Here is a 14,382-nt window from a genome sequence, read left to right as displayed (position 1 = left end):
GATGTAAGAGTTTTATGCTCTTTGATTAATTAATGAGACTGAAATGATTTCTTTTTTTCTTTCTTTTTTTTTTTTTTTAAAAAAAAACTACTAAAAAAGATTGTAACACTTTCTAATCACATATCAACAAATTATAAAATAGTTATGTAGCAATTAATAGGTGTCCATGAGTATGCCATCCAAATTGGTATAAGAGCCATGCTTTGTCATTCTCATGTTTCGTTAAAAAAAACAAAAAAGTGTCTTTTGAGTGTAAGTAATATGGTAAATCAATTGGTTGGAAACTATGCCTTATGAAGTAAATGTCACTAATTCGAACTCCATCTCATTTTTACGTGGACATAAAAAAAAATAAAAAAAATAAAAGAGCCATGTTGACGCCACATCTACCTTTTCCGGTAGTGGTTTGAACATGCCATCGCATTGTATAATCCCACACATCATTACATCAACGTATTACAGGCTACACGCGCACCACCATAGCAAGGTGCACCCAACAGTTGCACTGTATACGCAATGGCATCAACGCGCTAAGATGCGACAGTGGTGCAGCAGATGCAGTAGAGATGGGGTATGGTGACGAGCGGGGATATTGAAGAAAGGATCTGTGGAGGTTCGTTGTAACACCTAGGAAAAATAAAACCATTAAGAAAATAGAAAATTGGGGAAAACATAAAGTATTGAAACAAGTATGTACGGACATTGTGATGAACTATGGACGTTCTGACAAAACGTGGGATAATAAGCCCGGACCTAGAAATTGAGATTACCAGAAAAAAAAAAAAAAAAAAAAGGACACAGAAGACAGAGAAAAATGAAGTCAAACAAGGAAAAGAGAAATCCTAGCTGCCCATAAAAGAAATACGTATTTCACATAAGAAAAATATTATGGGTACTAACTCTTTTATTAAAAGAGGCTTATTAAATTAATGTGTAGCTTATTTATTGATACTCGTTACATTCTTCTTAATTAATTGTTTTATATTTTTTCAATGAATAAGCTACACATCAATTTAGTAAGTCTCTATTAGTAAAATAGTTAATACTTCTAAAATTTCGTTTCATATAAACAGTCGAGAATAATCTAGAATGGGTTTTTGAGGTGAAAACGATGAAATTTGAGATTAAAAAAAAAATGCTCACTAAGCATATCTATTTATCAAACTTGAAAATTAGTCAAATAATAATGACAAGAAAAAGAATTCCATCAAAATTCTCATCTCTAATCTTTTTTTACTCTTCTTTCACAAAGGAAAAGGAGGGAAGTATGAGAAGGGACTTGGGAGAAGATAAAAAGTATGAGAAGGGACTTAGGAGAAGATAAAGGAAACTTTTTTTGAGACCAAACTTTAGAAGAGTTCTTGCAAGGAAAACAAAGAAAGTATAGACTTTGCAGTACAAAAGTGGGGCTATATATTTATCAAACCCTTTCATTCATAATTCATTAATGGAAGTTTATTCAAATATTGTAGTGTTTACAACTTCTTCTCCAACATACAGGCTACCCATAATATTATACATGTGTAAAATCAAAATAGTACGATAAAATTCTCAACCGTACGTCCATTATATACTCATAATTAAGCGCAAATCCAACAATAGCTAATTATACAAACGATTGGAGAACCTGCTTAGAGTATCGACAACAAAATAGTAACAAGAATACATACAATCCTCAGTCAAATCGAAGCATCGCCTCTGCCAATAAGGAATAAAATAAAGAAAAGCAACAGCTCCCAGGAAGAACATGAAGTAGGCTACGAAAAAGCTTGGAAAGAAGACCACAAGATCTACTGTGTACCATTTTCCATCCGGTTTTGTTGCCGAAGGAGGTGGCTGACCATCTACGCATACGTTGTTGCAGCCTTTCTTCAGTGGTGGTCCACAAAGTAATGGGTTTTCCTCGTAGCTTCTCTCATCAAACGTCGCGAATTGTTTCGTGTCTGGAATTCTACCTAATAGGTTGTTGTAAGCAACTGTGAAGACAGCCAAAAAATGCAAGCCATTCAATGCAGAAGGGATTTCTCCACTCCAATTGTTGTGAGAAAGGTCCAAGCTTTCTAATTGAGTCAGATTGGAGAATGTATTTGGAATGGAACCTGTGAGCTGGTTCCGAGACAAATTTAGTGCATGGAGAGAAGCAAGCATTCCTAATTTGTAAGGGATTGGACCTGTAAGGTTGTTTGCTGACAAATCCAATCCAGACATGTACAGAAGAGGGAGACCCGTGTAAGAGATAGTCTGATGTTTTGTAACGAACTGAACTTTATCTTCTTCATTCGTAAGTTCATAGTTATGAATTTGAAAAATCTTCACCAGGAGACCTACACGCCAGTAATTTGCATCCCAATACACCACACCAGAACTACCATAATTGTAATAGCTCTTCCCAAAGGTAATGTAGTGAAAGCAGCGAGGTATTGACCCAGAAAAATTGTTGTTGGAAAGATCCATTATGCTTACTTGGATCAATCGGCACAACTGAGTTGGGATAAGACCACTGAAGGAGTTTCCATTCAACAACAGAACTCTTAAGGTGAAAACTGCTCCGAGCATGCTGGGAATGCTGCCTGACAAGTTGTTTTCCCTGATATCCAATGTCACAATATTTGACCCGTTGATAAGAGCATTGATGAAGGCTTTCGGTATTGAACCAGAAAACATATTTCCTTGAAAATGTATGTGCTTCAAAGAATTCCCCGACGAGGAAGGTAAAGATCCCGACAGAAAATTATGAGAAAGGTCTAAAAACTCAAGTATAGAGCTTTCACATTGAAAATGACCACTGAAAAAATTATAACGCAAGATGAGTGTTTGTATAAATGTGTTGTTACATATCCAGCTGGGAATCTAACCGGACAAGTGGTTATTGCTGCCGTCATTGAACTCCGGTGCAAATTTTAATAATTTCTTTGACAGAGTTCCGGAGAACTGATTGTCACTAAAATCTAGAAGCAGCAACCGGGTTAAGTTAAACAGGGTCGAACATAAATCACCATGAAAATTATTCCTTGATAATTTTAGAACCATTAGCTTTGAACAATCTGCCACCAATTCTTTGGGTACTACTCCTGAGAAGTTATTGAAGGACACATCTAATTTCTCCATTCCACTCATGTTCCCAATTGACGAAGGGAGACGACCTTCAAAAGCATTTCTGGACAAGTCTAGGCTCTTTATGTTTGGTAGGAGATTTCCTATGTTTTCCTGACGCTGCCCATCAAACTGATTGGCTGATACATCCATCCAAGAAATGCTCAGGTTAAGACGGGGTGGCAGATGGAACGGACCCAGAAAGGAGTTATCCTTCAGACTAAGATATTCTAGCATTGTATTGTTTTGAAGCAACCAACCTGGGAACCGTCCCTTCAACTTGTTGTGAGAGAGATCAGCTACTCTCAAGCTGTGCTGGTGGAAAAGAAACGCTGGAATTTCAGTGGAGAGTTTCTTCAAACAGTTGGAGAGCACGAGGAACTGTAATTGAAACAAAGGTATCCAACCTAAAATTTCTGTAATCTGGAGTTTGTAGTCATCACATGTAAACTGAACCACTTGAAGCTGGGAGTGATTAGCCAATGAGCTGAATGAGAATAGACCTTCAAACTTATTATGACCAAGATCAATGTACTGGAGGGATTTTAGGCTAGCTATCCAGGATGAGGAAATGTTTCCACTGAATTTGTTCATTGAGAGATCTAACAGCCGAAAAGACGTCAAATTGTTTATGCATGAAGGAAGGATTCCTTCAAGATGGTAATTCATGCTAACATCAAACTCTTCAAGTTTCTCCAGTTTACACAAACCTGCTAAACATTAATAAATTAACAAGTCTCAACAGTACCATTTTTATATTTCATGTAGTTTTACAAGCTGTGTCAAATTTTCTATTTAATAGCATAGTTACCTTCACTTGGTAAAGAGCCATAGAATCTATTTTCAGACAAAGATAAAGCCTTGAGGGAAGTTAGTCGCCCTATGTAAGGAGGAATAATTGTTTCGAACATGTTTTGACTCAAATCTAAAATCTCCAAACTCCCAGAAGCTGCAAAACCTATGAAGGAAAATTGACAAGGATGATTAGTTCTGGGGAAAACATAAAATGGGCACGCTAGTTGATATTATCATAGAAAAAATCTTTTGTGATGAAACAATTTCGTTACCTTCAACTGGTAGGACACCATGGAGGAAATTGTTTTGAAAATTTAAGACCTTTAAGCTTTTCATATCAGCCAAATCTGGAGCAAATTAAGTGAACACAACATATAGGGACTAATTGACATATTGTGATTTGGAAGATATTTCCCATAATAATGTAAGCCATCTATAATATTGGGTCTATGTCAAATAAGTGAGGGAGTAATTAGTTAAGGCAGTTGGGCTGGGTTAAAGGTAGTTGGGTTTAGCTGTCAAAATAGTTAGCAATCAGTAGTGCTGTAGAAGAGATTCATACAAAAAAAGTTCATTGTTTTCGGTACAGCGGCTTTGTTTGGCAAACGCCTTTTTCTTTAGATACCGTAATTAATGTGAAAAAAAAAAGAATGTTTAGTATAAAAAAGTAAAAAAAGTGGTATAGAAAAATGAAAAAATTTTGTTTTGTAGTGATTTTTTATTTATTTGAATAGTAATAAAAAGTAAATGATGTGATGTACAGAAATGAAAAAATGAAAATATTTTGATGTTGATTTTTTTTTAGGAAATTGTGTATGAACAATAACAAAGGAAAAGAAAGGTTTTGCCAAACAAAGTTGTAACCTCTTGAAGATTCTTGAGTATCTCGAACATTCAAGGTTTATCAAACTAGTCTATTCGTATTCATCGATCCAAACACATCATTCATTTCATTCTCTCCTAAATCATGCAAATCTATTCTATTATCCATTCAAATATCTCAAATTACATATAGGAACTAGAAAATATGTTACAAATAACTTAATTTCTCTAATTTTCTGATTTTTCATCTAGAAGATTTACATCTTTCGATTTTCTTTGATCCCAAGTATTTCCATAAATTAGGATTTCCTTTGGCACCAAGTATTTTCATAATTATTACATTTTGTTTCTTTTGTTTATTTCCATTCTTATAATATTTTACCCTTTTGTAACTTTATAATTTCATTATAAATTGGGATCATTTGTATTGAAATAAACTGCTTTCTTATATATATAATATTATCAGTTTTCTCTATCAACATGTGTTCATTGTGTGTGCTTTGAGAACACAGTTTCTCTTTCACGTTTGTCACTTTCGCTACGTCAAGTTGAAGGAAAGAGCATAAAAGAATATTAAATAAGCGTTAAGATAAACAGGCGTATTGCTTATCAATCAAGGGAGAATATATATATATATATAGTCTTGTATGCTGGAACATTGCAAGCATATATTGAACCCCATATATACATCTTGGAGGTCCTACCAACAACTACTTAATTTATATCATGTTTTCAAAAAAAAAAAAAAAAAAAAATCCTCATGACTTGGCGCTGTATCATATCTGAGTAAATCCCTTGCATATAGATATAGATTATATGTGTTATTATTTTTACATACTATGGAAGCTTCCAAGTGTGATGTAGGTTGAATATCAAAACAAACAAAGAACAAGAAGTAGTATAGAAATTCCAAGTTGAACTAGAGGCTGAGAATCTCATCATCACTAATAAGATGAGTCTCTCCTCAGAGCAATTTGGGCAGCTGTGTTTATTGCCTCAATTGGAGTGCAAATCTTACTTAAATAAACTCACTGTTAAACCCTAGTGTAACACTTGTTTATTGATTTACCCAAAATAATATTAGGCAACATCTATTTATTGAATTACAAAAACACCCTTAACTCTTAAAAATTAAATATTAATAAGACGTAAATAAATGTTACGATCCTAAGTGTCTCACATGGCTTAAGTAAAATTAACTATGTATACATAAGCTCTTGCGTATCATTCTCTTGCAAGTCGATTTTTCAATTGTGAATTACACCTAACGTTTGTCAAAAAAAATAAAAAAAAATAAAAAAATTGTATAGCATATCTCATTGGAAAATCCATAAAATAGCCAAAAAGGAAATCACATGTTGTGGGGGTCACAAACATGCATGCATGCGTGTCTTAATTGTTAGTTTCATAATCTTTCATTCAACATTTTTCACAATTCCTAATTGATAGTGTTGGGCATTCATTTTCCATTCGTTTTGGCAAGACAACGGCAGACCGTTGAATCATTCTCGTATACTTCCCATAAACGGCACACCCGTTTGATTATCACTCACATTCAAACTTTCTTGATTAGAAAACATGCCATTTCCCAATAATAATAATAATAATAATAAAAAGAAATCTAAGTTTATAAATTTCTCATCTGATTTCCTCCACTCATTATTTTTTTCATTTTTGTTTTTTTAGTAGAAATCATGCTTATGTATGCTATTTTTATTTTAGGAAAAATATGCATATTCTCTTCTATTACCATGTAATTTGTAATGTCTTATCAAACCTTCGATAGAAATAATGTCCCCACAAACTAGGAAATTGCAATACATCCCTTTTGTCTTGCAAAAAGACAAAAACACCCATAATTTTCTTCTTCTTTTTTTTTTTTTTTTTTTTTTTTTTTTAAAAAAAAGAAAGACAAAAAAATCCTAGAAATTAAAAAAGAAAAAGAAAAGTATGCATATTCTCCTTATCCCATCTTCTGTTGCATGGTTCAACAACTCAACTTATCCTCCACATAAGCATCTTGCTGCATAACACTCCTTGTGCAAACCGTCTGCCTCCTTATCCTCAGCAACGTGAGCTTGTGATCTCATCTTGTAACACAACCAAGTCTCTGTAGGATATATATATATATATATATATATATATATATTTTTTTTTGACTTCTGGCTTAAGGAGGAGGAACTGGTTAGCCGGTTACTGGTTCCGGTATTTAAATAATACCAACCGGGTACCCCGGTTAAAACTGCTAACCGAAATTTGGTTTTCTCCCCTACTTATCTATAGAAAAAGCCTGAAATAGCTTTTTTGAAAGAAGAAAAACCTGATTTTGTTTTTGACATGTCCACACAAGGTGAGGAATTCGAACTATTAATATTTGCTTCATTAGGCGTGGATCGCTGCGTGGTCCCCAGGCGATTGATCTACCCATTGGGGACAAAACAAACCTCATTTTCAAGCTTCCCTAAAACATAGTTTTCAACTTTTTTAGAATATAAATGATGAAAAATGGAGTATGAAAAAAATATCACAATGTTATAGAATCATGTGAGAACGTTGTTCTTAAATGTTAATTTGTGCTTTCTAAAGTATATAACTCGATGCAATCGGATCTATTGACACTGACACGTAACCTCCAAAGATTAGACTACAGGATATATATAACCAAGAAGCAAATGATTAGACATGATGAAATAAAATAATAGAAAAAAATAAAAACCCTCATAACATGCCAAATGGCCCCCTCTCATTTTTCTTTTTAGGCTTTTACCCTTTGTTTATTTTATTTTATTTTAATTTTTTTTTTAAAATTAGGGAAAATTTCACAAATGAACACTGAACTACCACACATTTTGAGAAGACCCTTCCAAATTTAAAAAATTCTCAATTTCACCCATCGAACTTTTAATTTGATGCAATCTACCATTTTGTCAATTTCTTTGACACCCATTTCCAGGAGGGTATATGCTCCTTTAACTTCTTAGTAGTGTTTATATATATTTTAATTATCTCAAAATAATTTAGATCATATAATTTTATTTAACTATTCAGAGATCTTTATATGATAACATAATGCTTTTTCATTTTGTAACTGAAGTATCATGATAATGCCTGATAAATTTTTTTTTTTTTAAACAATAATAATAATAATAATAAAGCATATTCTTATACACCTATTGATAAGGGCAAAAAATAAACTTTAACTTTGAAAACAAACTTTTCATACTAATAAAAAAAAAAAAAAAAAAAATTCATACAAATCAACAAGGAGACCTAGCAAGGAGAATTTCAAGTGGAGGAAAGATCAAGATCTTCCCTCTTCCCCTTTTACGGTAGCAGTGCTCGGTGTCTTCTTTGTAGGTTCTTTTGGTCTCCGTTTTTGGTGGGTTGCTTTAGATCTAGTCTCTTCAACCTTAGATCTGATCGTCTTCTTCAACCAAGGCGTGTTTCAGGGACGGAGCTAGCTTTGAATTTGGGGGAACCCAAGGCAAAAAAATTTTTGGGGATGGACTAATAAGCAAAAAATATCTTAAATTATTATTTTTTGCCTTAATTTTTTTTTTTCTTGTAATTTTGGGGGTGGGGAGGGGGGGGGGGGGGGGACCAGAGCCACAGCCGGTCCCCCCTAAATCCGCCTCTGGCGTGTCTTTCGAAAAGATGTTTACGATGCCGTGCTCCTTCCGCTACTGCTTGTGGAGTTTTTGTTTTTGTTTGTCCTGACCTTCAAGTTGAGGATGGATTTGTTATCCTGATCTTTGGGTTGAGGATGTAGTAGATCAGTGTGGGGGCTTAACTCTCACGGCCGAATTTTTAGTTTCTAGTTGTTTTTTATTTTTGTTTTTGTATTTGGGCTACCTATACCGTAGATCTAGTTTGCATGAAGTAGATTTGATCTTTAAATGTAATTGTACATGGGTTAGCGGAAGCTTGAAGTCATTTTTATGACTTTATAACTTCATAGCTTTTGGCTATAATTTTTCAGAGCCGTATGCTGAGTGATGTAAGAGCTTTATAATCGTGAAATTTCATTAATGGAAGTTCCATATTTAAAAAAAAAAAAAATAAATAAATAAAAATAGAGACCTAGCTATCAGGTCTATTATTGAGCCCATCTTCACATGTCTAGCCTAAAAAATGCACAATTCATTGAATGTAAAGTGTCACATTAATTTGTAATTTAATAAATTTTACATAAGAAAATTGACGAAAAAATAGAGAGAAGATGACTCGTTAATGCTGTGATTGATTGAGGACAAAATACAATAAGAACAAAGTAATTTAGAATTTTGCAACAATTCCAATAGGTTACCTTTATTATATACTCACATCTCTTTGGAAAACCAAAGAGCAACTAAACTTTGATTTTAATTGAGTTATTGGCTAAGCTGGACGCCAAAGTCTTTTACAATTATTGAGAATTATAATTGATTAAGGCCTTGGTCTTTATTGGTTGTCTTGTGAGTAAGGATGGGCATATTAACCGTCTATCGTCTACCGACTGCGACCGAATCGACATTAACTGCCTACGGCCAGAAGTCGGTCGGTAATCGGTTGAGGATTTTTATACCAAAGTCGGTTCGATTTGGTTAATCGGTATAATTATTTTTTTATCGGTTAATCGATTAACTAATAAGAATTTTTTTTTTGCTGAACATGTGTATGGTAGCCTTTTATTGTATTAATTAGTGGGCACATTTAATTTTTTTTTTTTTTTGTTCAATAAGCTATTTTATCCCAAAAAGGAATTTGGGCCCCAAAATAATCAATTTTTAGCCCAATTAAACAAACTCATGGTTAACCGATTAACCGAACCATTATTAATCGATTAACCGTTTTAACCAAAATTTTTGAAATGATTTCTTATCGAAATGTTATTGGTTAATTAACTAAATTAACTGATAATTTCGGTTAATTATCGAAAATAGGTTTACCGGTATCGTTATAACCGATACCCACCCCTACCTGTGAGTTTAGACTTTACCACTGGCATATATTACATGTGTTGGACTTAAGGGGAGCGTTAGACTATAAATTTTTGCAAATAATTATAGAACCTCTTTTGCATTTGTTTTTGTTTTTATTTTAATTTTTATTGATAATTGAGCATCAAAGCAGAAGATGACTTGCAAGGAAAACAAAGAAAGTATAGACTTTGCATAACAAAAGTGGGAGCAACATATCTATCAATCCCTTTCATTCATCAATGGAAGTATATTCAAACGTACACTTCTCCCCTCCAGTGGAAGTACATCTTTCTCCATTTCAAGTTAAATGGATATGAGTTATTTTATGTTCAAGATTTTATTCTAAGGATGAAATTGCGTCTCTTCATTTCACTTCAAACGGAGAGAACTATTCCTTTTCCCCTCGAGTAACCATTGACATTCCAACTCCATCTTCGCCAATCACCCGTCTTGTCTCGGTGGCTTTTACCTCTCGGAACTTCTTATAGATGTCACTCTTGTAAAATTTCCTAGTCCTGAGCACCAAGAAAAGTGAAGCAATTGTACCAAACAATGTCACAACAGTGAGAATAATGAAAGACAATCTATAGCACTCCCCCCCACTACAATTTAGTTCTTCCCCAGGCTGCCTCTTGAGTCCCAATGCAGCTAGTTGCTTCATAGCTTCCCGGTCATATAAATACCCAGTGACACTCACATTGAGCAAATAAGACCCAATTGGGCTAGCCAGTGCCCCGAAGTTGTACAGAACAGAGTAGTATTTTAGGCCAAAAAGTTCAGAAATTATTGTGAAAACTAGCGGCCATTGTGCTCCACAGCAAGCCCCCAAGATTATAGATGCAAAATAAAGTGCATGTTTGACATTAAACGCGATTAGAAGATAACCAACACATGATAAAAGGAGGATTAAAGTGTGCATAAGAGGACGAGGAAACTTGTATTTTGTCACAAAAATTTCTGCCACCACACCTGCGACAACAACTCCTAGATAGTTCCATATGCCTGAAAGTGACACGAAATTGCTTATACTTGCAAGCGGATATCCTAAGGATGTTCCAATTTGTCCCAAGTTGTCCATTACCGTTAAAGTCCCCCCGAGGCCGCAAATTGTCGCTAAGAACAGCAGCAACATGTCAATGCTGAAAAGTGCTTGGAGTATTGTATAATCCTCCCCTCTATCCGGCTGTCGGAACATTGTTTTCCAACAGGAAGCTTGATTTTCTGCAGTCAATTCTTCAGTAGCCGAAATTGATGATGGTGAAGGCTCAAGCTGAGTGATTACTTTCAACGGTGAAGGATCATTGACAACTTTCTTGTTGATCTTCCAAATCTTATACTCTTGCTTGACGACGACAACAATGGGGAGAAATAACAAGAAAAACGTCACGCCGACACTGGCACCATACTCTGTTTGCGTGAAGGTGACATTGTTTTGTACAATAATCATAACCATCAAAAACCCAGCAAGACAAAGTGAAATGCAGAGGAAATTGCAGAAAACTCTAATTTCGTTAGGTTGCCGAACACCACCCTTCAGAACCCGAATGACACGGAGAAAAGTGCAGGATACGGCCATTGGAAGAGACGCCATTAGCAAGATCAAAGACTTGGTGTCGCCGCCAAGGAAGGCGTGGAATAATTGCGTGATAATCGCTGCGCTCAGACCGATATAGCCGTTATTAAGCCCCATCACCATTCCACGGCTCTCTGGGAAGTTCATCACGCTGGTGACGAGCGCTCCAGTGTTGGTGAAAGTATGGGAATTTGCACCAATACAAATGTACAAGCACATGTTCCACACACTAGGCTTGCCAATTCTTTTGGTCACGGCCAGCCATATCATGAAGTAACCAAAAAAATTCAGAACTCCACCAACTGCTAAGACCACCCATGGCGGTGTCACTTGGTTGATTAGGCCAGACAGGATACCTGTTAAAATATAAATTACATTATTAATTTTTTTTTTTTTTTAAACATTCACAATGAGCTTTTTACATGTACTTTTTCACTAAAAATGTAACAAAACTAAAAAAAAATATCGGTTTATTAACAAGCTCCAATCCATTTTTAACGGTTGTCATATATACTCCTTAAACATACCTAGAGCCGAAAAAGTGGAAGTTATAATTTTTTAAGCTTTTTTTTTTTTTTTTTTTTACTTTGCTGTGAGCTTACTTTCCAGTCCGCTAAAAATCAAAAGTTTTACTTTTCAAAAAAAGTCAAAGACCCATTTATCTAAGGTTACTTTCTCGTCCGTTTATTTTTTAAGCTTATTATATAATGGTTTAAAACTAATAAAAAATTATAATTAATTAAAGTATAGAAAGATATTAAGAATTTAATGCTTGCTTCATTTTAAAAGTGGCTCTTTTAAATTTGATCATTTTATTTAATGAATAAGAAAAAATTTCATTCAACAACTTAGACCAATACAAGCAACTTACAAAAACTCCACAACCAAACAAAATTGACTGTAGCAACCAGCTAGTCTAAACACCAAAGAAAAAAAAGAAAAAACTTTACTTTATCATTGTGAATATATACTTTTAATTTTTTTAAAATAAGTGGTGATTAAACGTATTGAGATAATGATTTAACGGTACCTATGTTGGAACCCAAGTCCTTGAAGAAGCCAAGCAAATTGAGAGTTGTCTGGTCGTAGCCGAGTGTGGATTTGATCTCGTTGGAGTAGAGGCCGAACATGTAGCTCGCTCCGGAGACGGACATCAACAGACATGTTGTGAACACCACGAACCACCGCCCCTTGAGCACTTGAAGGGTGATGCTCTTCATGTCTGCCCAACCGTCGCCGCCTCCTCCTGTTGTTGCAGGAAACACCATTTCTTTTGCCTTTTTTCAGAAGTGTTGGCCGGATATTTCAAAACACGACAAAAAGGGTAGCTAAGAAGGCGTCGCTGATTTTCCTGCAGAAAAACAGTGGAAAAGAAAGCTGAAAAATCTGATTGTTTCTGTTCTAGTTCCAGCAGTAGAAGCAAGTTATATAACTGGTTTACTCCCATTAATCTAGACCATACGCGTGGACAGATTCTAAACATATATTATTTTCTCTTCATTTACAGCATTACATGAAACATTTTATCGTACTTCAATTTACGCCTCTTTTTTTTTTTAATCATACGTACGTACGTGGACAAATTTTAAGCCATACATTTTCACATATGATGCCAAAGCACAACATGCGCTTATGTAATAATTTACCAAAATATTCCAACAACATTAATGTCCGTGCTTTTTTTTTTTTTTTTTAATAGAGTAATATTAAATATCATCTTACTAAAATTATGTAAACGTGCACTTATGTAATTATTAAAAACACCAATAATATTTTTGTATATTATTAAGATGCTGTTCTCTACATCTAAAATCCAATCGATCGTTCATTCATTTATTCAGCAAAATACTATTAAACCAACAAATAAAATTACTTGGACTACTTTGATATTGTCAAGATATGCTACATAATGCTCAAATCTCAATACATCATGTCCAAATCGACATATACAATTATCAAATAATCATGAGAATACTCAAATACAGCATCCATTTGTCCAAATAGTCAAACAATTATAACCATCACTCATCGATCACTCAAAGTGGTCTTACGTGACCTTATTCTCAAACTCTCACTCTTATCCTCATGATTTTTACCCGCCCTTGAACATTGAAAATAAATAAATATTTTAACAAAAAATAATCGTGTATCATAGAAAAACCAATAACTTAAATATATGTGCTCAACCCCATTTAACATAACCCATTTTATTGAATTTTATACCCCAAAAAAAAAAAAAAAAATAGAAAGGAATTAGGATGGTCTACAATTTTCAAATTATGAAATTAAGGTATTTTTAGGTATCAAAACATTTTAAAAATGCCACATTTTTATTGAGGCAGGCAAAAAGAGTTTTCTTTTCAAAATGTTTTTTTTTTTTCACTTTTGCAGAGACACTTCTTTTTCATAAAATAAAAAGATGATTTTTTTGGCTCAAAGTTTTTTTACAACATAGAGAACAAGAACCTTAAGAAAATATATTCAATTCTCAATTGTAACATGCTACCTTTTTAATAGATAGCATTTTTCAAGCGTTTTGATGCCCTAGAAATGGCCTAATTAAGAATCTACAATTTTCTTGAAATTATAGCTCAAAGTTTTTTTACAACATAAAAAACAAGAACCTAATAAAAATATACTTAATTCTCAACAGTAACATGCTACATTTTTAATAAACGACATTTTTCAAGCGTTTCAATACCTATAAACGGCATAAATTCTGTAATCTGATAATTTACAATTTTTTAAAAATTGTAGGGAATCTTGATCCAACAAAAATACAAGCGAATGTGAGACCCATGAAAGAACCTATTGATGACTGGTCGTTATAAATGATATTTCCAAAAAGAAAGTGTACTACCCGACGGTTGTATCAATTTAATCCAATCAGAACCCTAATTTTTCTTCCACGCATTATCACCTTTCTTTTGTCATTAACCAGGAAAGTTCAAAGATGAATGCAATGCAAGACTAATGAAAGCTACAAGCATGGTATCATCAGCACTTCCATCACCACGATTGAGATGTCTACCAACTTATTACTGAGAAAATTTTGAATGCAAAATGACCACAAAAGCTAGTGCTACAAAAAAATGTGTTATTAGTAACGTGCCTATTGTGCAGGATTTTTTCACACGT

General features: G+C 34.0%; 2 protein-coding genes across 2 annotated transcripts; both read right to left on the bottom strand.

The window, feature by feature from the left end:
- Nucleotides 1–1,583: 1,583 nt before the first annotated feature.
- LOC132188031 (cuscuta receptor 1-like) lies at nucleotides 1,584–6,800 on the bottom strand. The gene is made up of 5 exons (XM_088517682.1): nucleotides 6,758–6,800; nucleotides 4,161–4,235; nucleotides 3,905–4,051; nucleotides 2,873–3,803; nucleotides 1,584–2,842 (listed from the first exon to the last, which is right to left on the bottom strand). The coding sequence occupies exons 1-5, from the start codon at nucleotides 6,798–6,800 to the stop codon at nucleotides 1,603–1,605; spliced, it is 2,436 nt and encodes an 811-aa protein (XP_088373808.1). The 3' UTR covers nucleotides 1,584–1,602.
- Nucleotides 6,801–9,838: 3,038 nt separating this feature from the next.
- LOC132187409 (protein NUCLEAR FUSION DEFECTIVE 4) lies at nucleotides 9,839–12,629 on the bottom strand. Its single transcript, XM_059601710.2, has 2 exons — nucleotides 12,275–12,629; nucleotides 9,839–11,600 (listed from the first exon to the last, which is right to left on the bottom strand). Exons 1-2 carry the CDS (start codon nucleotides 12,510–12,512, stop codon nucleotides 10,060–10,062), a joined length of 1,779 nt encoding a protein of 592 aa, XP_059457693.2. The 5' UTR covers nucleotides 12,513–12,629; the 3' UTR covers nucleotides 9,839–10,059.
- Nucleotides 12,630–14,382: the final 1,753 nt, after the last annotated feature.

Source organism: Corylus avellana, chromosome 6, assembly GCF_965113065.1.
Source record: "Corylus avellana chromosome 6, dhCorAvel1.hap1.2, whole genome shotgun sequence".
In the NCBI taxonomy this organism is placed as follows: domain Eukaryota; kingdom Viridiplantae; phylum Streptophyta; class Magnoliopsida; order Fagales; family Betulaceae; genus Corylus; species Corylus avellana.
The sequence above is the reverse complement of the archived record's forward strand: the minus strand, read 5'-3'. Positions and strand labels throughout refer to the sequence as shown.

Coding starts and splice junctions, on each gene's coding strand:
- LOC132188031 (XM_088517682.1), bottom strand. CDS start 6,800: ATGAGATCACAAGCTCACGTTGCTGAGGATAAGGAGGCAGACG. Junction 4,236..6,757: donor TGAGGATAAGGAGGCAGACG/GTTTGCACAAGG, acceptor AATTTGCTCCAG/ATTTGGCTGATATGAAAAGC. Junction 4,052..4,160: donor TGGTGTCCTACCAGTTGAAG/GTAACGAAATTG, acceptor TTTCCTTCATAG/GTTTTGCAGCTTCTGGGAGT.
- LOC132187409 (XM_059601710.2), bottom strand. CDS start 12,512: ATGGTGTTTCCTGCAACAACAGGAGGAGGCGGCGACGGTTGGGCAGAC. Junction 11,601..12,274: donor GGACTTGGGTTCCAACATAG/GTACCGTTAAAT, acceptor ATATTTTAACAG/GTATCCTGTCTGGCCTAATC.